Consider the following 24212-nt stretch of genomic DNA (forward strand, 5'->3'; position numbering starts at 1 on the left):
ATACAAGCACCCGCCTCCGTCTCAAGCCGTGTCAAAACCGCACTGGATATATGGTGCCCAGCCCACCGGGACTGTGCCGACCACCCGACAGAACAAACTTACCCCACCATAAGCCGGTAACCTGGCGCTTCGCAGGACACTTGCCTCTGATGCTCCGTGTCATGGAGGCCCCCGCGGTATGTACCAGGCGCCCAGAAGGGATCGGATAAGCACAAGCAGGAGTGCGGAGTCTGCCAGGCATGTCTTGCTATAAATAGACTTCCACATTATGCCGTTACTCATATGAACTGCTCTCCACAAGCCAGCTATTCATAAAGTAACAATTGTTTTTAAAATGCTGTTATTTCACCTCCCGAAGAGTCCATAACCATGGTTCCTCATACATATATCTACTATATTTACTATACCCGCTTATGTATCTTGTTATTGACCAGTCTTGTCTCATGGGACACCTTCAGTTTGAATTAATACTAGCGGTAGGGCTGCTGACATGACGTAACCGTTGATAACGTGCAAATCACACCCTAACCACAACAGCTGTCGTTCTTAATAATGCAATGCCTTAGACTTACAAACCCCAGCGCTACTAGCCATGTTAAATGCACGTTCAGTCTAGCATGCTGCACTATACTACCTTTATGTTTAACTGCCTGTATTCCTCATGTTATCTATAAAAAATGTGCTGTCTAAACTGCAAAATGTTATGAAAATGCGTGCAGAAGCTGTCGTGGCTCTGCGCCCTTGTTGTGAATCTCAGCACATGAAAAAAAAATAATAATAAAAAAAAAAATACAGGGGGCTTGTTGTCACCTTTCGGGGACCCTTGGTGTTTTACGTGGCTGGGTGGAGGAAGAGACCTTCAATGACATCAGTGAGGACAAGGAACGGACATGGCTAGCTTGGTATCCAACCTCGTGCAAATGGGGAGTTTGTGGTTGTGCAAATGGACTGTTTGCGGTTGTTTGCGGTGCGTTAAACAGGGAATTTGGTCTGTCACTGTGAAGCGGGCGTAACCCTTACACTACCTGATTGATACAACATCATACCTGATGTTTTAAAGCACGTTATTCCAAACGAGAAAAACAGATGAATACAGCTCACTATGGTATACCAGAGGAAAAAGGGGGGGTAACCCCCAGTGAAATTAAAAAGGGAGGAGTAGGAGCGTGTTATACCAGTATGGGGGTATTGGGAGCATATAGAAAGTACTAAGGATAATAATACCAGTGAGAGGCTAGAGAGGAATGAAAAACAAAAAAATAATTTATTGAAACAAATATCAATGTTAAAAATTGCCAGAAAACATGGCAATCACCCAAAGTGTAACACACATAAAGTAAAAAGTGATAATAACACCTGAAGTGAATACTAATTAAATGAAAAACATGGTATGGTGGCCAAAGGATAAAAGATCCTAGAGTTGCATCTCAAATAGTTCTCAGTTAGAGCACACGTCTGTGCTAAGCCAAAATAATGATGTACTGAGAACTGGGAGGAAAGGAGGGGAAAAAACCCTGTAGTATAAAGGGTATAAATCCTAGGTAAATATATGTAATAATAGCACATGAACTGTCTAAAATAGACAGTGTCCTAGTGTACAGTGTTACACTAGCGAGTTCAATAGTATACACATGAGTGGTGAAAAAATTCACAAACCACCAGTAAAAGTAGTAACTGAAATAGCATGAAAGTTAACTGTGTAATTGAACTTGCAGTGAGGCTTCTGTGTAGAATAGAAAACTAGAGACACTGTCACATTCCCTTTAGGGTTTGCTATAGATGAGAAGGGTTGAATAGTAGACCTTGAATAAGTATAATATGCAATTATAGCAAACAAACTACCTAAGTAGACAGTATATTCATGTACAGTGTAACACTAGCAATCTCAATTATATACACATAGATGGTATAGATGGCCTTCTGACGAGCCTGGTCGGGTGAAACGCGTGCGTCAAGGGCATCAACTATGTTACTTATCATATCTAGCTGATTTTCCTTTCGAGTTGCTCCGTGTATAAATCATACTAGGGGGGTTGGATCTAGGTGCCCTCGAAGGCACGGGGAGGTTGTTTTCGGATAGTTTGTTTATCCAGAGTCAGTGTTCTCTCTATGGATCACGTATTATCCATTACTATCTGATTATACTAGTTTTAGGTCTGCTATTTAACCCCTCTCATTCATAGCAAACCCTATAGGGAATGTGACAGTGTTTCTGGCTTTCCATCTTAGCCCTACTGCCAGTTTGGTATACAGTTAACTTGTATGTAATTACAGTAATAACTTTTTACTGGTGGTTTGCTACTTTTCCTACCATCTATGTGTATATAATTGAGATTGCTAGTGTTACACTGTACATGAATATACTGTCTACTTAGGTAGTTTGTTTGCTATAATTGCATATTATACTTATTCATGGTCTACTATTCGACCCTTCTCATCTATAGCAAACCCTAGAGGGAATGTGACAGTGTCTCTAGTTTTCTATTCTACACAGAAGCCTCACTGCAAGTTCAATTACACAGTTAACTTTCATGCTATTTCAGTTACTACTTTTACTGGTGGTTTGTGAATTTTTTCACCACTCATGTGTATACTATTGAACTCGCTAGTGTAACACTGTACACTAAGACACTGTCTATTTTAGACAGTTCATGTGCTATTATTACATATATTTACCTAGGATTTATACCCTTTATACTACAGTTTTTTTCCCCCTCCTTTCCTCCCAGTTCTCAGTACATCATTATTTTGGCTTAGCACAGACGTGTGCTCTAACTGAGAACTATTTGAGATGCAACTCTAGGATCTTTTATCCTTTGGCCACCATACCATGTTTTTCATTTAATTAGTATTCACTTCAGGTGTTATTATCACTTTTTACTTTGTGTGTGTTACACTTTGGGTGATTGCCATGTTTTCTGGCAATTTTTAACATTGATATTTGTTTCAATAAATGTTTTTTTGTTTTTCATTCCTCTCTAGCCTCTCACTGGTATTATTATCCTTAGTACTGTCTATATGATCCCAATAACCCCATACTGGTATACTACGCTCCTACTCCTCCCCACGTTATTCCAAACAATTTAGGAATGTTAGGTGATTTATGCCCTTTATGAATTAAAACCAGACTCTGCATCAACTATGTAATTTTCCATGGGAGTTTTGCCATGGATCCCCCTCCGGCATGCCACAGTCCAGGTGTTAGTCCCCTTGAAACAACTTTTCCATCACTATTGTGGCCAGAAAGAGTCCCTGTGGGTTTTAAAATTCGCCTGCCTATTGAAGTCTATGGCGGTTCGCCCGTTCGCGAACATTTGCGGAAGTTCGCGTTCGCCATTCGCAAACGGAAAATTTTATGTTCGCGACATCACTAATCTTTACGATATTGGATATCAATAACCTCCATAGGAAAACTGAACAAAACAAAACATTTACTGTTGGAGCCTGCATGTTATGTCATTGTAGCATTAGTTCACATGGCTTTTTAGGTATATTTCCCCCTGGGATTTAAAACAACAGTAAGAGACAAACAGTGCATGTAACATGATGTTAGTATGCTTACAGTCACTGATGGTAAAGATCAAGCAGAAATAATCAAAATAGACAGAAAAATCCCAAAGTTCTAAAAAACATATTACTAGCGGAACACTGGTTATAAAAAAAAAGTATTTAACTTTTATTGTCGATAAAGATCCCATAATTTCCAAAAGACTCTTATGAGACTTTTGGCAGATTAATTTTTGGCTTGTTTTAGTTTGATTTTGTAACTCAGAATATATTACGAATTTTGAACCCTGTAAAGGGGAACATTTTGTTTATATTTATTTTAATTTTTCATTTCGGCAATTTTAAAGATTGCCTATAGTTTCAGCCTATCACAGTTGCTTTAAATTACTATTTAGTAGATAAACCTATATGTATATTTATATTTATTTTTAATTCCGTTTTTGTGTTGTGTATGCAGTACATAGTGAATGTTGCGGTTGTGGTGATATTTGTGCAGTATTCTTCACAATTTTTTTGTTTATTTCTAAACAAATTATTTTTTCTTATAAACTATACTGTAACTTCTGTGGAAACTACATAGCTGAAAATGATTTTGAAAATCACCTATAATGTCGGTTAACCTTTTCTTGTGTGATGTGTTTTTTTAAATTCATATCAAAGGTACAGCAACTGACATCACCATGAAATTCAATCCTAACACAACTAAGGCACACAATACACAGGAAGATGTGAAACAGTAGCACTGTTCTGTTCTTCCTCCTGTTCATACTATGTTCTGTGGCAAAAAAAGTCAGATCTTATGACAAGGATTGACAAGCAGACAAAATTTAGGCGCTCAGTTCCAGAATTGCGGTACATACAGCTATACGGATGTCTTAATTTAATGTATTTTAGATCTCAAGCATATTTATTAATTAGAGGGAATAAGTAAAGCTAACATTGACAATTCTGGGAAGTGACAGTGCATGTTTTGAAGGAACACCCCCAGCACCATAACTACATGCTACCGTGTTTATGGTGCCAGGAATGCCCATAAAGCAGTCAAACCGATTTAGAACCTGATGACCACCAGTGCCGCTCCACACCTCGTCACTTCCTCCGCAATTGAAGTAGTCAAACCGTTTTAGAACCTGGTGCCCATCAGCACCGCTCTCGACCTCCACTACAAAAAGTTCTCAGCCTTTAGAGAGGAAGAGTAGCTAATTAGAGATTGATTAGGTTAGGTCTGGAAAGCTAATAGAAGTTCCTAACCAGTAGTGTTCAGCTCTCCTAACTGCACAGAGGAAATTGGGCACTTAATGGACTCCAGGTAAGAAGTCAAACTTGAGTTTTCCCTTAAAGGGACACTGAACACAAAAAAATATGTTTACTATGCTTGGCGTGGTTCTTTTAATGTTTTTGCATTGCAGCTGCCATTTCACCAGAATTTGATAAACTATTTTGTGATTGTATAAGGGCAAAATATGAGGACAAACTGCATATAAGGAAAAAAGGAATTATATCTAATTTTAAAGCCAAATGTTCTAATTAAAATGTATGCTGGAAAAAATTATATTGGAATGATGTGCTTCTAAAAGAAGACTTTATAGTCCAGTTTCCACAACCATTTTCAAATCAACGGCTCTGCTTATTCATACTAGGATTTCCACTAGACTGTAAGCCCGTTTGAGCAGGGTCCTCTTCAACCTATTGTTCCTGTAAGTTTTTGTAATTGTCTCATTTATTGTGAAATCTCCCCCTCCTATAATATTGTAAAGCGCTACGGAATTTGTTGGCGCTATGTAAATGCCAATAATAATAATAGGATTTAAGAAATTCCTCTACAGATGCAATTACTATTAGAATTGTTATTTCCAATATAATCTGTAGCTTTCTACAATGTATATACAAAAAAAATGCTATATATATGTAATATATAAAGCAGAAAATTTGCAGCAAACAAGAATCAGTGTACAGAAAACGGAGGTAAAGGGTGTCACATTTTTAGAAATATGTTAATATTTTTATAAAATAAGCACCATTTAAAGGTTTTTATTCTAAAAGTATTTATAAAATACATGTACTCAGTTCACCTTTTCTAAAGCCTTATCTAAAAGAAGACTGAAAGGGGAAATGCACACTAATTAAATAAACAGGTCCATCAGTATAGAAAAATCAGTCATTCCTTATCAGTATCGAACAAAAGAATACTCATTCGATTTAATGAACCTAGACAAGCAGGCAAAGAGGAGGCTATTCCAGACACAATGATTGTATTAACTCACAAAAAAAGGAATAAATTATGCACATTAAAATCTATGTAACTTTTTATATCAGAATATATGAACGTAAATATCACTAGTTTTGATTGTTTTTGCTTAAAGCTATATTATGCAAAACAGTGCTGCTTATTCATGTACAAGCATATTACACTCTAGGGTATATTCCTAAATCTGCCTGTAATCATGCTATTACTCACGTGGACATTATAACACAGTTGGAGTTTCCCTATGCTATATGATACATTATTGTGCATTATGTGAGTCAACATATTATGACGCAGATATTATAACATCTGCGTTTATTGCACATTACTCCTGTGACCTGCTTCTGTTTACATGTTATATTACCATGTTAGATCCCCTGGTTATCCAATTCTTTAAATTACATTATCATCTATATAAGTGGTTCCCAAACTTTTTAGGTTCAAGGTGCCCTTAATATTTCAGTATTTTTCCAAGGCACCCCAAGTCAAAATTTCTGGGTTGTATATCTGTACAGCGCTGCGGCATTTACTGGCGCTATAGTGTAATGTACAGCGTCGGTGTTTGAAGGGATGCTTGTATATATTTATTGTGTTTTTGATTGCAGGAGTGTGCTTGTATGTTGTGCTGGTGTTTGACACACACGAACATTGATACATGCCCACACCATAACACAGATACACACACTGACATAAAAACACACACCCTGACACACAGATGCACATACACAGATGTGTGCGCAGACCCAGAAGCCACTGACATATATATATATATACATACATAGATGCACACACTCACACACACACATACTCACATACATACACACACTCATACTCTCACACGCATTCATACATACACACTCATACACACACTCAAGTTCATACAAACTCAAACTCACACACACACACACTCATACTCACACACACTCATAATTAAACACACACACACATACTCACACACACTCAAACTCATACATATGCACACACACTCATACTCACACACACTCATAATCACACCCACTCGTACTCTTACACACACACACTCATACATACACACTCATACTCACACACACTCAAGCTCATACACACACTCAAACTCATACACACACTCATAATCAAACACACACACACACACACAAACTCATACACACACACTCATAATCACACACATACACATACTCAAGCTCATACACACACTCATACTCACACACACTCAAACTCATACACACACACTCACACACATACAAGTGATTTTTTAAAACATCTCCAGCCACCCTCCTGTTCCCTCTAGCTTACATTATTTGCCAGGAGGGTGGCTTGGAGTTCTGCTGCTGTGGGAGTGAGGGGTCTGGTGCTCTTCATGCTCCTCTCACCTCACGCTGCGGCTGTATCATCCCTTGCTGTCTCCCTGCATGATGCTGGGAGGAAGTGACATGCCAACATCACAGTAGTTGTTCAGTAGTAATGTGCTATAATTATAGCACTGGGGAAACATTCCGCAGCACCCCTGTGTGCACGGGGCACCGCGGCACACAGTTTGGGTACCGCTGATCTATATGTTTATCTGATTTCTCTTGGATCAATGACTGCTTTTCTTCAGCAAAAACTCTTCTTTATTATTCTATCTTTAGGTCAATGGAACTACCATCAAATCAAACTCACAAGCTTGCTGGTTGACGCCATTTTAACAGCCCCAACATCAGGGTTTTGTAAAGCAGGATGCCAGTGGGTGGGGTAAAAAGATGTGGGCTAGTATCATGAACCTTGTCAAAGGCACCACACAGAAAGCGGGGGTCCTCTGTTACAGGACTCTCTGCCTGGTTCTAGTAGTGCCTGAGTGTAGAGAGAGAGCGTCTACTCATGTATTTACTCCACGCTTTCTGGGTACAGTTTCATGGTACCCCAAAGCAGGATACCACATATCAAACCACATATCAAACACAGGGCAGCAGGACCGGACCCTTAAAAAGGGACTGTCCTGCCAAATCAGGACAGTTTAGAGGCCTGCATCTTTTAGTCTTGACTTTTTTTTTTACCAATGCAGTCATTCTCTGCATTCTATCAAACAAAAAGTATTGGGCTAACATATGGTCCAAGTGTAGTTTTATTGGATCTGTCCATTGGAAACACCTTCAGTCACTTACCTTTCTCCAGCACCGGGGTCCCTCGGCGCTGGGGAACTCTCCTCCTCCTGCTGATGTCAGCGCCGAATGCACATGCACGGCAAGAGCCGCGCGCGCATTCAAACCGCCCATAGGAAAGCATTTCTCAATGCTTTCCTATGGACATCCAGTGTCTTCTCACTGTGATTTTCACAGTGAGAAGCGTGGAAGCGCCTGTCAGTGAGACATCCAGTAGAGGCTGGATTAACCCTCAGTGAAACATAGCATTGAGCTGAGTGGTCTATAGTGGTCCTTTAACAATTTAGCTTGCATTCACCCATATGTATCTCAAAATGCAATCATGTGCTTCATTAAGTTAAAGTTGTTTTGGTGCTTAGAGTATCCCTTTGAGAAATCTGCAGGAAAGCACATAATTTGGTGACTTATTAACTGTCAATTGTTCAGTCCACATTTGAGTCACCGTTTTTCACCTTGTCACTCCGATACCTCTATATATCATGTAAATATTGCATAGTGTTGATAACACTATTTTCTATGTTTACTTCTGGATGCACTGCACTATTGTCTTCATTGTAATAATACCCTCTCCTGTATAAATTAAGCAAATATGGAGGATATAGTTAACTGCAAAATAAAGCAATGCATGATAGAATGAATAAAAAAAGTGTTGTACAATTTGGTGCAAAACGAACAAAGCTCGCTCATATGCTACATTAAAGCAATTAAGAAACTTATCAAGTATTATGTTGTTATAAATATACAATCATTAAACTGCAAATATTTCTATCACATTGTGCTTTGTTTAATTCTAGCTATAGGATATCATTGTATCTGCGGTGCGTGATATAGGAACATAAATTATTTATAAGCACAAATGAAAAAGCTGCATCTAACACACATTATCAATTTGTTTATGATAATTAATAATAACAGGAACAGTGTCTTTGGCGGGAAATTAGGTAACGTGATTTTATTTAATTAATTAATTAGAATGAAAGACATGTAGAGGGATGACTATTAACATTGTCCGTGTCGTTCAACACAACATTAATTGCCGCAGAGAATAAAAAGTTTACATTGTATTTATTTTGCTACAGTTATTCTGTTCCTAGTGTTATATAAAGATAATAGCAACAAATAAGAGAAATGTAATTTATAAAAATTTAATTAAAAAGCGAGTTGAATGCCATTTAAAAACGACCTCATGTATAACTGAAAATATAATGTATTCCTGAATTTGCATAGGATCAAATGTTATAAAATAAGTTTGTTATTAAATAGAACGTTATTTCTTTAATGGTTTTCTATTAGTTGAGTTAATAACATCCATTAGTGATTTATCTGATGGGTGACTAATGTATAAGAGAACGTTAGGCTGAGAAAGTGGGCCACGGTTTTAACGATTTTGTTTTTCTAATCCACATGTAACATTTTTAACTATAAAATTATAATTAAAATAATTGTCCTTAAGATTCAATTTACAAAGAGGCACCATGCACCATCAAGACTTCTAGTCAATACAGCATTTAATCTGAAGGCACATATGTGAAACCTGTCCGTATTTATTAATGTCTGTATGTACATAGTTTAAATAAACATTTTAAGTGGGAAAAAAAAAGTCATTTATTGATACACCATAAAAATGTCTACATGCTGAGTTATGTTCAGCAGTTTTTAATGTTCATTAAATGTTTAATAGATAGATATAAATCTACCTGTGGTGAAATTTGTGTAATAATAGTCATTTATTGCATTAATTTAAATCTAAAATGAGTTCCCTACTCCAGTTTAAACAATAAATAAATACATCAATAAATAAATAATTTTATAATTAAAAGGACCAATTAGCAATAAATAGTCAATCAAAAGGTGAGGATGGGCCAGCAGACATCATTGGATTAAGCTGAACATTGTGTAAAATTTTAAAAGACTATAGAAGGCCATTCGACCTACTAACTTCAAGTTTAAATGCACCAACTGACTGGCACAGTGCCTTTGAATAAACTTGGTTTTGGGAAAAACGCCAAGATGGGTGTTGACAATAGGCATGTCTGTTGCAAAGTCACATTTTTCAGCTTGACTTACTTACTTAGCTGCAAATGATGATTTAGTGAATTCTAATCACCTGTCTACTAAGTGGTTTTAATAACGACAGTGCAATTTCTTAAATGAAGGATTGTAGGCCCTGGTGGCGATGAATCAATCACAGTGGTAGCCGTGGTCACCATATAACACTACGAATAAGTATCAGAGTCACAGGGGTTAGTGGATTTGCTCCCTGTTGCCTCTTCAAATTGCAGAGGTAACCATGAAACCAATTGCGTGAAAGAAGACATCGATTTTAAAAAATAAATAAACTGGTGACTGTATAATGTGAACTGTATTGCAATTACTTTATGTTTACTATTATTATTTATAATTAAGTTAGATGGGGTAGGCTACTGAATATTTTATTATAAGGAGTTCCGTCACACTTTGTAAAATCTGAATTTTGTGTTAAAAGTGTAAATATTTTTACAGTTAGATATTATGTTCCAATGCATTCAATGCATACATTTACATAAGCTGATAAATAGTCTTACTATTTATTGGACTGCGTCAAGATGTCAAGTAAATTCACCTGGATTACTCAGCACAATATAGCAGAGTCCAGTGGAGGCTTGTCCATAAGGGCACTTGAGGCAGAGCCCTACCAGTTTTTATGTGGGGGAAAAAAATAATTTGCCGTAGTTTAAAAAGGTGGTAAGCCAAAAAAAAAAAATGCATGCCTAGTCTCCTTTACAAAGGAATTTTAGGATTTTCCATCGAGTTGCCATTTGGGCAGCAGAGCCAGCTGCTCATGAGGGGAGGAATGCTATTGGCCTCTCTATTCAGGGTCCATTACAGGTTTGTAGCCCCGGGGAGGGAGGGGGAGGGGGGGGGGGGGGGTAACAGTGCCAACAGAAGAGAGAAGCAAGAAGCTTGGATGTAATACACGGAGAACAGAGCAGCAGACCCTGGCCCGAGCCAAATGTAAGCGTATAATATTATCTCTTCCTCTCCCCAAAGAGCCTGATTAAGCAAGAAAATTCACTCATATGTATTATTGATATATTTAAAGCCAGTGAAGCACAGGGGTGACAAAGGAAGGAGGACCTTTCTGGCACAGAGCACTGTGCTGCCTGTCACTATAATAGTTTTAATAATTCCTACTGCAAATACCCACCATCTTCTTTAAAGTGCACAGTCATTATATAGCTGTCACTTGAGACACTCATGCTGTGACTATTTTAAAACGTACGGAGCTTCAAACTGCAGGACTGGGGCTGTGGCTCTGAGGACTGATCTGATTCTGAGTTCAATCTGTTTTCATCTGTAATGATTGTTGATTCTGTTAACCATGTCAGCTACTTCTCCACTCCATATTACAACTGTGGCGTACTAAGGGCGAGCAGGGGGGAGGAGGGGGTCTTTACCGGGTGCCACTAGATAGGGGGTGCCATCCAGAGCCATGGATGTGTCGTGTGTTAGCTGTGTGGCCGCACAGTGCCCCATGGCGACTGGGGCGCCAGGAGGCCGACACAGCTCACACGTGCAGAGACCAGCAATTGCTTAAAAACTGGCTGCACGGAAGCATGGTCGAAACCAAACCGACAGTGGGGGTGGGGTTTAACACTGCCACCACCCGCTGCTGTTACTGCTACACAAGGAGGGAAGCAAGAAGGAATCCCTGCTTCCCCAAACTTACAGATTCTGGGGAAGGACTTCAGGGAATCCACTCCTCCTCCTGCCCATACTGTCTGTAAGTAAAAGAGAGAGAGAGTGTGTGTGTGTGTGTCGTGTGATTGTCTGCATGTGACTGTGTGTGTGACTGCCTGTGACTGTGTGTGTGAGACTGTCTGCCTGTAACTGTGTGTGTGTGACTGTTTGCCTCTAAATGTGTGTGTGTGTGTGTGTGAGACTGTCTGCCTGTAACTATGTATGTATGACTGCCTGTGACTGTGTGTGCCTCTCCGTCTGTGACTGTATGTGTGATTGTCTGCATGTGACTGTCTGCCAGTAACTTTGTGTGTGTGACTGTCTGCCTGTAACTGTGTGTGTCTGTGTGTGCCTGTCTGCCTGTGACAGTACACTGCAATGTATGTCCGGCACCTATGCAGTATCTGGCGATTACACACGAGGCTCCAGCTTCCAGCAGGATATACCTTTCGCGTTCCTCCGAATCTAGATCGTACACGGTCAGCTTTAGTGCACGAAGCAGATGCTGTCTTTTCTGTAGGAACTGGCAACCCACCCGATAGTCTGGCTGGCTCAAATGTTTACTATGCTGTTTAAGTGGTCATTAGAGATAAGTACCACTATTTTATCTTGTAAGAGTCTTTGATTGGGTGTGTGTGTGTGGGGGGGGTTATATAAGGGTATTAAATTTACAGTGTTACACTATTTTCTGTTTCCTTAATTTTAAGGTATATACAGCATACAACGTGGTTCAACACAGAAGTGGAAAATTGGCTTTGCCCTTTTTATGATTATTTTTTACTATCATTGGAATCCATAAGAATTTATTGATACCCAATCTGGACCTCAGATTTTATAATTTTGTTTTTGTGATACCCTGGAGACTATCTCACAGGGACCTACTAAGCGCTAACACTGTGGATTGCCCTCTTAACTTTGGAATTTGTGAAAGTTCTTCACATGTTTTAGCAGCTGGTATATATTTTATGCCTATAGTATTTTGGTTTATTATTCGATTTGTGTATATCACTCGTTTTGCAGATTAAGGTTTGCATTAATTGATAATATTTCACATACTATAGCTATCTTTTGCACTCTCCTTTTTAGTATTTTTTTAGTATATCTCTGCACTATGGACCAACCAAGGTAAGTCCTTACAATACAGAGACATGTACTGTGTGTGTATCCCTGTATTGCAGCTCTGTGTAATCAATCACAGTGATTCTGGCTATGTGGGATAGTTATGAGTATTGTGTCCAGCGCTCTGTATTTCTCTGTTCTATTTTTCTTCTATTTTTACTCAGCTCTGTTGTATGGGTACCTCTACAATGTATAAGTAGCCTTGTATTGTGCCCAGCTCTGTGTATAATATCTCTATTTTTCTCAGCTCTGTTTGTGGTATAGTTATCACTGTACTGTACTCATCTCTATGTATTTTATATATATCTTTATATAGTGCCCAATTTGTTTTATTTTATGAACATTTCTGTATTATGCTCAGGTCTCTGTATTGTATAAGTACCTGTGTACTGTATAGAGAGGAGTAAAATTCTGGGGGAGGAGTCTGGTGCCACACCATCTTAAAACTTCACCAGCTGCCACTGGCAGTGCCCATTACTAAACTGGTACCTGTCAAAATGAAAACTCTTAAATAAAATTCCTGTCCAATTTAGTGTACCAATGCTGTCTACAAACTAAGCGTGATCTTTCCCGAGTCTCTTGAAGGTAAATAATTAAGATAAATTAGAAATTAGTTAATTCTATAAGCATTAGGGGGGAAAAAAAGGATAATCCAAAAGCTCCACTGAAGGTTCTGTTCTGAATTACCTAATCCCATACTTTATTAGGTGATCATTGCAAAGATTCCTGTATTTAGGGCAAACTAGTAGAATCATCTCTTGTTTTCCAATTATTTATTTATAAAATATTTTACCAGGAAAGATACATTGAGATTTCTCCCGTTTTCAAGAATGTCTTGGGTCCACAAAACTTTGCATTGATACAATAGGCTACAATAAAATACAAAAACAATATTAATACACAATATATACAAAATGTAACATAGACAGGTAGGAAACTTATAATCAACCATGACACGTGCATTCTGTTTTGAGGTATGTAGAGAGGGATCTCTTAAAGGACTTTAGGCTTGGGGAAGATTTGAAAGTGTGCGGGAGGTCGTTCCATAATTGTGGTGCTCTGTAGGATGAGGATCGGCCGCTTTCTTTTTGTATTGAGGTAGACTAAATAAAGTGCTGGTACTGGATCTGAGATTATAGGAGGTGGGAACAGCCGGGGAGAGCATTCTGCTCAGGTAGGGTGGGAGCTTCCCAGAAAAGCCAGCAACAGCCCAGCAACAGCCAGTTTAGTTCTTCTAGCATGTCACAATGGTGGGTACTGTAATTACATTGTAGCACAAATCGGCAGAACGAGTTATACAATGTATTGAGTTTATTAAAGTGGGTTTGCAGTGCAGATGCATATACTACATCCCCATAATCAATGTTTGGCATCAGCATTTGCTGTACAATCTTTTGCTTTACTGTAGGGCTTAGGCAGGATTTGTTTCTGTACAGGGCACCTAGTTTTGGATAAAGTTTAGATGCAAGTTTTTCTATGTGGAGGCCAAAAGATAGATTGGGGTCTAACATCATACCCAAGTATTTGAAAGAGTGGACTGCAGTCAGTGTGCTATTTGAATATGTTTTGATGTATAGGTGGGAATTGTGTAATTTAGGTACTGTTCCATAGATCATTGTGACAGTTTTGTCAGTGTTTAGGAAGAGTTTGTTTTTTGTGATCCACTTTTCTACCTCTGTAAACTGGTCTTGGAGCACAGCCTCAAGCTGCGGTAGATTGGATTTGCTTGCATAGATTACTGTGCCGTCTGCGTACATGTGTACATTTGAGGATTTGCAGACATTAGGCAGATCAATTATAAATAATGTGAATTGTAGGGGGCCGAGAATGGAACCTTGGGGAAAACCACACGTGACTGGGAGAGGGGAATTGCTGTCAGAAATGGATACATATTGTGAGCAATCCCATACATATGATCGAAACCAGGTTAGCAGACAGTTACCAATACCTGAGTTTTTGAGTTTGTGCAGTAGAATGTCATGGTCTACTGTGTCAAAGGCCTTTGATAAAAATCAAGGAAAACAGCTCCAGTTAGGTCTCCTTGTTCCATGCCAGTTTGGATGTCATTGCAAACTTTTAAGAGGGCCGTTGTAGTGGATAGATTCGGGCAAAAACCCGATTGGTCAGGGGTCAGATAGTTAGATTGTTGGTAATACTCACATAGTTGTGTATGGACGCATTTTTCTAAGATTTTTGACAATACTGGCAGCAATGATATTGGGCGATAGTTAGAAACCAAAGCTGTGCCACCACTTTTATGGATAGGCACTACTCTTGCAGTCTTCCAAAGTTTGGGTATGTATCCAGACACCAAGGATTCGTTAATAAGGGTTGTGACAGGTTTAGCAATTGCCGGCGCACTGAGCTTCAATAGTATTGCTGGGATTTGATCAGGTCCAGACTGGCTTTTCATTTTTATATTATTAAGGTGTTTCTTAATGACACTAATAGGTACAGGTCTAAAAATGAACTTGTCTATATAAGGTCTTTGCAAATTTAGTGTGGCCTGATCCACATTTGTAGTTTCAGGATGTGTAATTTATTAGCTTGTCAATCAGGGTAGTGGAGCATCCGACAAAATAATTGTTAAAGGCATTTGCTACATCTGAGGGAAGGTGCAGGGTTTGGTTATCCACGTTGACAGTGGAGGGTTGGGAGTGGATTGAGGGAGTCTGTAATTTATTTATGACTTTTCAAAAGTTTCTAGGGTTTGATAGGTTATTCAGATTTTCCCAGAAATATTGGGCCTTGGCCAATTTTGTTTGTTTTGTGCATATATTTCGCCATTGTCTATATGCACAATGATCGTTCATAGAGCCAATACGCTTGAACTTTGACCACAATGAACTGGTACATTTGGACGAGATCAGCTGTGATTCCTGCATACTCTCAACTATTCCCTATTTAGGGCCCAAATCACTCTGCCCCTCTTTTCTATCCTAATATTCTTGAATTCAGATTCATAGTCTGAATTTACAGTAGAGCTCCACATCAATAATATTCACAGTATTGAGTCTTTAAATTACAATAAATGTGTTTAGAAATCAGTCTGGACAAAAAGATACAAAGATGGACACGTTAATTTTAGGGGTGAGGGTGTGGCCAAGGGAGAGGCTCTTGTGAGAAAACGTAGGTAACTTAATAACCATTAATGTAGCTAAAATGGAATTTAGAACAAGAGCAATGTATCTCATCAGCTGACGCTCTCAGCCAGCTTTCCTGTGCCTTATGCTTCTCGGTTATTACCTATTCTTCTCAGTTTGGTGCAAAAGCAGCAGTGCATCTTGTTGCTTTCATATAACGAGGCCACATGTGCCGTCCCACCATTCTTTGAAACTATTTAAGTATTTTAAGTTTGAAGAAGAAAAAAAACAAAAATAAAACAGATTCTTCCCCACGTCCTAAAGCCTTCTTCACCGCTTCTGATGGTGGAGTTCCAATTCCTCCTTATTTACCTATAATATTTGTAAGCAAGATTTACCTTTTAACACCGGCTTCTATCTCTATGTAAGACAAAACCTGCTTACTTTGAACAAATAATCAAGGAGTGAGACTTCCTCACAAGATAGACTTTTGGTGACAAAGAGTTATCTGTTTTTTTCTCAATGATTTGAGGGACATGAGAGCACCTATGGTCTACTAGCAACATAAATACTACAATAGGCTGTAGTGGTTATTATTCTTGCTGTCTTAAATACAGTACCTACATTCAGGGTGTTGAACTGCATTCCCCAGCTGCTGTTGGATCTTCAGTAGTTTATACTGCTGGTATACACCTTTGACAGTATTAATGACCATCAACAACATTTTTCTTCACAAACGGACATACAACAGATATTAATTAGTATAATTTGTAATATACAGTGCTATGTCTTGCTGCTGAGCTTACCATTACATTCTTGCTTATTAAAACCACACATCTGATTTTGACACACCTTTCATATTTATTTATCTGATCAATTTCTTCCGCTTTTTCAACATTATGATGGACATACTGGCATTAACATTCTTTTCATTGTCATGTTGAGAAACAAAAGAAGCAGACCCAGAATGCAATTACCAGACTAATATATCAACGGTATAGAAATGGTCAAGAAACTGCTGAGCAGCCAATAGTGGGATTGTTTTTTCCCTTAAAATGGAGGGACTATGCATAAAAAGAGCAACTAAATATTGTACAGTTAATGGAAGCAATTATCTTCCAATAAAAGCTTACAACTTGCACTTTACCCTCTTACCCTGTAATTACAAATTCAATGTGTTGAACAACCAAAACCGCAGTCTTATATCTATGTCCAAGAATGTGTGATCTGCACTGTACATTGTGCTAGAAGAGGCTTCTATCAGCTTATATAGTAGTTTCATTCATGGTTTTTGCATGAATGAAACTGCTGTTAGTGGTGGACATCATATATATGTTCAGGGGGTTTGTGGTATGCTCATATCCTCCAAACATAATTGGAGTGCCAGGATTGGTTGAAAGCTTTTCAGCTTTCTGTACAGCGTTCACTGCAGCAGACACAAAGCCTTGTAACCTGAAGCAAAATAGGGACTTCAAAATCTTTAATTCATATTAATATTACAAAAATGGGAGTCAACTTGAGCCTAGGGTGAATCATTAAAATGACTAAATTTCCTTAATTCTATTCATGGATCCTTTTTATTTAACAAAAGTATATGATCAGAGCTTTAGTTTAAAAAAGAGATATGAGACTGTTAAGTGATAGCTCAATTGGTTAATGTGCCAACATAATGTCAGTTCAAAGCTCATATTCATACACGTTCAACTGCTAGCAAAGCCACTTCAGCTTGTCATCTTTCTGAGGTTGATAAAATGAGTACTATAAACGTGGGTGAAAACAGCATCCAGACAAAACTGGAACAAAACAATGTTAACATATATTATATTCATAGTAAAATATTTTGTCATGACATAAGATTTAGTAAAATGGTAGCACTGCTTTTACCTTTCAAGCTAATTTTCCCACACCTGCAACTTTCGGGTCACGCATGCTGACATCACAAATTGATTAAACAAAAGAGGAGCACATTATTAAACTCTCCTCTAGAGACACAAACAAATGTTGAGTCTCTATCGATAAATCTTATTAAAAGATAATGAATAAGCTCACAGCGCATAAAGATATAAAATTGAATACACTATGTTGCACACAGATAAAAAACAAAACATATGGGAAGGGCCGGCATGCACATGATGAGGCCTAGAACAGCACAAAACTTAAATACAAAATACAGAGATGATATCTGTCAAATTGTTTAGCCAATATTGTCTATGGCCGTGGGTCTTTAATATTACGATGTAAGTAGGCAGCTGCTAAATTGATATGTAGCCTAGGGTTTTTCAATAAGTGGTCTGCGAGTGTTTTGTTTTTGGACCCCAGCCTAGCTGAGTGGCCTGAATAGTTTTGTTATTTCAAATTATTGATTTAACAGGCATTTACCTGACAACAAAGACCTTGAAAGTTGAAATGTTCTTTATTTGCAGAGGAACCTCAATAATTTCGGAGTACTTTCTATTTATTTATCTTGCTGTACAAGAAATACAGAAACTCCTGCAATGCCACAACAGCATCAGCAAGCACAATGGTAGCAAAAATATCAAAACATTGGCATGGCATATGAGACAATAGCACAATTTTGTAAATATATGTGTATTCAAAATGGCAAACATGTCTGAACTATAAATAGGAATTAGGACACAGTTGGTGAAGTATATCTAGACATGAGCTTATCAGAAGATGAGGATGAAGACCACTGGGTTGTGAATCATTATATCACAGCTGTACCTTGCCATAGAGAGCACACACCAAAGTAAGAGTAATTAAAGTAAACAATATACATATATATATCATTACTAATCAAGCATTTACAGGTTAAAAGGGCGCTATATCTATCACAATAGCTACAAGTGCTTGTGGGCAAGGCCTATCATTTACGCTTTATCACTGCCCTTGATGGCAGGTTAACACACAGCCTATACCAAGGTCCTGGATGCATAAGACATGTTTGCGGAGGGTCCGAGAGGCATCGAAACCCTGGGTGCAATGCGGGTCATCCCTCCAGCACTAGGCCGGGTTACAGGCCATCATCTTTGAGCTAAGGACTTGTGGGCTCATAGAATCCAAGAATTTTGGAGTGCTTTTAATTCACATTTTTGGATTATACATTAAAAGATATACTTACGTGAAGATCAAATTTGCAGCTTCTTAGATGGCCACCAAAATTGCATACAAGTGGCATGCACAGCCATCCATTAGGGGAGTGTGGCAGAGAGTATAGATTAGGGGTGTCCAAACTTTTTTAAAGAGGGCCATATTTGATGAAGTGAACATGTGTGAGGACCATCCATTTTGCCTGACATTCTTTGAACCATTAAAATTGAATGCAAATTAACTATATTATGCAAAGTTTATTGCAAACGACATACTTTTCATTTCATCTCTTTATTCTGTCTCTTTATTCCGTCTCTTCTTTATTCTTTCTCTTCTCTCTTTACTCTGTCCCTTCTCTCTTTATTCTGTCCCTTCTCTCTTTATTCTGTCCCTTTCTCTTTATTCTGTCCATTCTCTCTTTATTCTGTCTCCTTCTCTCTTTATTCTGTCCCTTTCTCTTTATTCTGTCCCTTTCTCTCTTTATTCTGTCTCCTTCACTCTTTATTCTGTCTCCTTCTCTCTTTACTCTGTCTCCTCTCTTAATTCTGTCCCTTCTCTCTTTGTCTCTTCTCTCTTTATTCTGTACCTTCTCTCTTTATTCTGTACCTTTTTATTCTGTCCATTCTCTCTTTCTGTCCCAGCAGGGAGAAGGAACCAAATTCCGTGACGTCCAAGAGATCGCGAGACCGCAGACCGAGGTCACTGTACGTCCGTCTGCCTTCTCGCAATCTCTTGGCCCCCAGTGAATCCCTGAGCGTTGCTCAGGACCGCGCCGTTCAAAGATCCAGAGATCCCAGTGGTCCTGAGCGGCGCTCTGGGATTAACTGGGGGCCACAACAGATAGATTTACGAAATTAATTGTGGGGCCGTATTAAACCGGAACGCGGGCCGGACTTTGGACATGACTGGTATAGATGATGCTTGAATGCAATTTCAGTAGCAATCTTTGTACTTTTTCTATCCCAAGGAGCTTGAAACCTTGGCAGTGGGAGAGTACCAGTGGATACACTAATTGACATTACTATATTTCTATACATTGCTGTGACAAGGCGTAGATATTTGTTATGATAGAGTGACTAAAACGTCTTTCCAAAATACCACACAGCCACATCCTGACAGTGTGGATAAGAAGATATGTCTTCCAGTAACGTATATCCACTGAGCTTGATGCTGCATACACAGATTGACTTGGAAGTTTTAAGAACAATTTTATAAAACCTACACACCATATTTCCTAGCTGTACGTTTGCATGCAACCTGACCTGTCTATGAAATACTGGGACATGGGGAGGAGTATGCATTATATTTAAAATAATCCCTTCAGTGTTTTTAGCCATAAACATATATTAAGTACCTCAGAGTGTCACATGTTTAATGGCTTATCACATATTTCCTCTACGAATATTATGCCATCTTGTTAGTTTTGTGATGTTATAACCACTGACATCTAAAAATCCATTACATTCATTATTAATCACAATAGCTCCATAAAACAAAAATGGCTGCCTACAGGATCTTAGAAACATGATGCAGGTACAAACCTTGTATAATTAATGCCAGAAGGTAACAGGCAATACCCCACCAGTGTAGCCTATTTGTTAAATACTAAAGATTTGCCATCTGCTAAATATTTCTTAGAGCTGTGGCATTTAAGTAATAGTTATATTATCTATGTTTATATTAATAGGTACGGGCTGCACTTTGCTGTGTGAGTTGAAACAAAATGGTCATTTATCAAAATATACAAAGACCCTGTAAATAAAGCTTACATCAAAATAAGATGGTTATGTGAGTTAATAATAAGGGGATCGCTCAGCTTAATATGCAAAACAATTTCATTTTCCATATATAATAAGATAACCAGGAATTGTGTTTTTTTTTCCTGATGATGCTGCAGCAGAATCCTTGTGCAAGCAAGAACAGCATCACAACATCACACGTTAGATTTTGACAGCTGTCATTTCCACAGGGGGCTTGAATGATTTGCATCTAAATGGGGGGAGGGATGCATGGCAAGCAGTTGTCACGAAATTAGACTGTCTGCATGAAATAGCACAACACAAGCGTTCAACATTTTGCTTGCAGCAACGCATTATCATAATGAATGCCTCCTATTTCAGCAGACGGACCAGCTATTTACAAAGCCGATACACAGACTGAGATGATCAAAATGACAATAAACAGGTTGAGAAAGTCTATGTTTTCTTTATCCTGAAAGTTGCAGGGACTGCAACAAGACAATCAATAGCATGACTTGGGAAAAAAAAATATAAATATATATATATTGGCTTTGCGGTTTGGCAGGCTATGCTTGTAACAATAAAATTATATAAATACACATATCCAATACAATTTAACCCCTTAAGGACCAAACTGGAATAAAAAGGAATCATGACATGTCACACATGTCATGTGTCCTTAAGGGGTTAAGAATGAAGTGACAGATTGACATTTTCTGCAGAAAAACAAATTGTGTATATTGAAATAGAGAGTGCACTTCAACACCAACTGTATCATCCTACTTTAATTTGGCCCAGCTGCCTCCCACAAAAAATCTTGGTTTCAGCATTTTATGTTTTATATGTTTTTGTTTTTTATTTTTTTGTTTGTTGTGGGATAGGCTCCGCATCTTTCCATGTTCTAATTTAACGTTGCAGAGAAACCGAAGCAGCGGTTATCAAATGAGTAGGTATTTAAACACTGCACACTTGGCAACAAACACATACACCAGCCAAGCTGCCATTGTGCTGCAGTGACCTGTCTACCTTATTAACCCACTCACTGCTTTAGAGGCCTGTAACAAACATACTGCAAAACAGCGACCACTTAAGGATGCTAATCGGCTACACCATGCCCATATCTATGTTTCTATAGCAGCATTACACAATTACTCAGTAAATTTAGTGCACACTGGCCTTGTCAGGCATACCATCTGTATTGTCTTGAAGGAACGTGGAGGGTTTGAATTGGATATGCCCTCAAACCTTTCACCTTGTCTTTCAAACACTTTCATATGAAAATGGCAGTCAATAGCCTAGAGATGTCAAAATGTAGGGGCAATGCAGCAAGAATAGTCAGAATATTTGTCATATATGTTCAAAAATGAGTGTGAATGTGTAGATGAACTGCCTATGTAATTTTGCATGGGTATTGTTTGACTTGCAAACAAAAAATAAGATGAATTTCTGTACTGTTATTTCAAAGCGATGGTTATTTGCATATGGCGATACACATAAACAAACATTTTTTTCCCCTTCTTATTTGCTCACTTTAGAACATGGCAATATGTATAAGCATTAGAAAAAGGTTCTTATAATCCTTAAGAAAATTATAGCTGTAGATTTGCCTAGAAATCTGTGGGAGACAAATTAACTATATTCTTGCCAATTTCTGTCAAACAATAACATTCTATCATGGACACAAACATGCTATAATAGATTTTTTTTAAAATCACCATCACTGCTAGCTACACAATGCAGTTTATTTCAATAACAGAAATTAGAAAATGTAGCTGTAATGTATACACTGTATTTTGGCTGCAAATAACTGATTGGTTAATCTTGAAAATATAAAGAGAGTCTCCTAGGCCATTTTCCTTTAACCTTGCCAATGAAGAAAAAAAAAAATTACCCTCAGAGTCACAATGATGGAGATGGGGTGGGGGTGTCAGAGTGTCTCAGGTGAAAAGAGAGAGAGAGACAACAAAAGGGAAGAGTGTCAGAGATAAAGGGATGGACAGATGAGAGAGATGAATGGAGTGGTAAAAAGAGAACAGTGATAGAGATAGAGAGTGAGAGGTGTTTATAGGGAGACAGACAGCAGCTAAAGGCTTCTGTCTGTGTCACCAGCAGGTAAAGCTCCCCACTAATGTTTACACTGGCTGCACTGCCAGGTTATATGGGTCTCATTTACACAGAGCAATTCTGGTGCAACGTCCCACTGGTTTCCATGGCGATTGCTCTGCTTACAGAACTTTGCTCCATTATTGTTCTTTCTATATAATGTGTAGGCTGCTCTAAACACACCTTAAACACACAATTACAGCAATTACCAGCATTATACTGGGAAGTGTCAGTCACACAGACATATTCCTATCCATGACTTTCTTCCTTAGGCATCAGTCCATCATAAACCATCATCATCACCATCACCCCACCCAGCCTTCCCTGTTCTGCATCCTTCCAGCCAAATCTGCTACTCACCATTCCGTGCCTGTTCTGCAACAAGCCAGTCCCAAGGCTGCGCCTCCTCCACACACTGATTCTTATGTAGCTGTTTTGGACCACATCCCCACTAGATGGGGTGGGGGGGAGACAGGAAGAAGCAAGAATTAAAGGTGGCCAAGTGACTTCTGGGGGAGATCAAGGCAGGAAAATAAAATGGAGAATAATAAGATTGATAGAAGAGGATGTTGTGCTGTAAAGATGTCTGTGTCACAGGGAGTGCTGGGAGTGCATAGACAGAGCTTGCAGAATCCGATGCTTTCACTGGCTGCTGGGGAGCATGGTGCAGCGTGATGCTGCTGCCTGGACCATTGTGCAAAGCTACCAGAGGAGGCAGCCAAGAGGCTTTGGGGAATGGGTCTCTATGGCAACTGGAAGGAGCACATATGACGTCACAGTACAGCGAGGTCTCTGGGGTGAGGTGGGTGGGGGAGTGGAGAAGGCAAAAAAAATAAAAATAAAAAAAACACAGGGGGAGGGAAGCTGTGAGTTTAATCTGCAGACACACAGATATCTTCTCGGTGAATCAGGGAGGCTGGAACACAGTTGGGTTTATTCACTAAATACAGAATTGTAGTGGCTTGAAAACTGAATTGCAAAATGTAAGCTAAAATAGCTGATTTGGAATCATAATATTTTTTCCCGCTCTTATCACAGTTTGTCTATTTTAGACTGAATTTTACTTATCAGATTTTAGCTCAGTAAAGTGCGGTGTTTAGTGAATAAATCCCAATGACAAACATGCACGCAGGAAGCAGAATCACTGGAAGCAGCGGCAGTGCCCCGATTGCATTGGATCAGTTTCGGCATGGATTGCGACATGCATTCCGGTGTTGGCCATAGAGAGGCATGCACACTGCCTGAATTCCAATTTCTAGCAAATTGAAATCTAAATAGAAGAAGTGAGGCTAAAATAGCTAATATGGAAAAATTCATCTGCTCCGCTACAGTCGCAGCCTGACTGTTTTTGCCTAAATGTTGCCATTAGGATTTCAATTCACCATAACCCTGATAAGAAGATTTACCAACCAAGGTCTTAGCAGGGCAATAAATCTTGTTGTTTATCTCCACAGCACTGTGAAAATAA

General features: G+C 38.7%; 1 protein-coding gene across 6 annotated transcripts in view; it reads right to left on the minus strand.

Annotated features, from left to right (window-relative positions):
• MAPK10 (mitogen-activated protein kinase 10) overlaps positions 1-23424 on the minus strand; it is a 267785-nt gene extending 244361 nt beyond the window's left edge. For all 6 annotated transcript variants that reach the window (XM_063458770.1, XM_063458771.1, XM_063458768.1 and 3 more), the window contains exon 1: positions 23105-23424. In XM_063458770.1, the coding sequence (XP_063314840.1) occupies positions 23105-23107 (3 nt within the window). In that variant the 5' untranslated portion in view covers positions 23108-23424. The remainder of the gene's footprint in view (positions 1-23104) is intronic.
• Positions 23425-24212: the final 788 nt, after the last annotated feature.

This window comes from Pelobates fuscus, chromosome 6 (genome assembly GCF_036172605.1).
Source record: "Pelobates fuscus isolate aPelFus1 chromosome 6, aPelFus1.pri, whole genome shotgun sequence".
Lineage (NCBI taxonomy): Eukaryota > Metazoa > Chordata > Amphibia > Anura > Pelobatidae > Pelobates > Pelobates fuscus.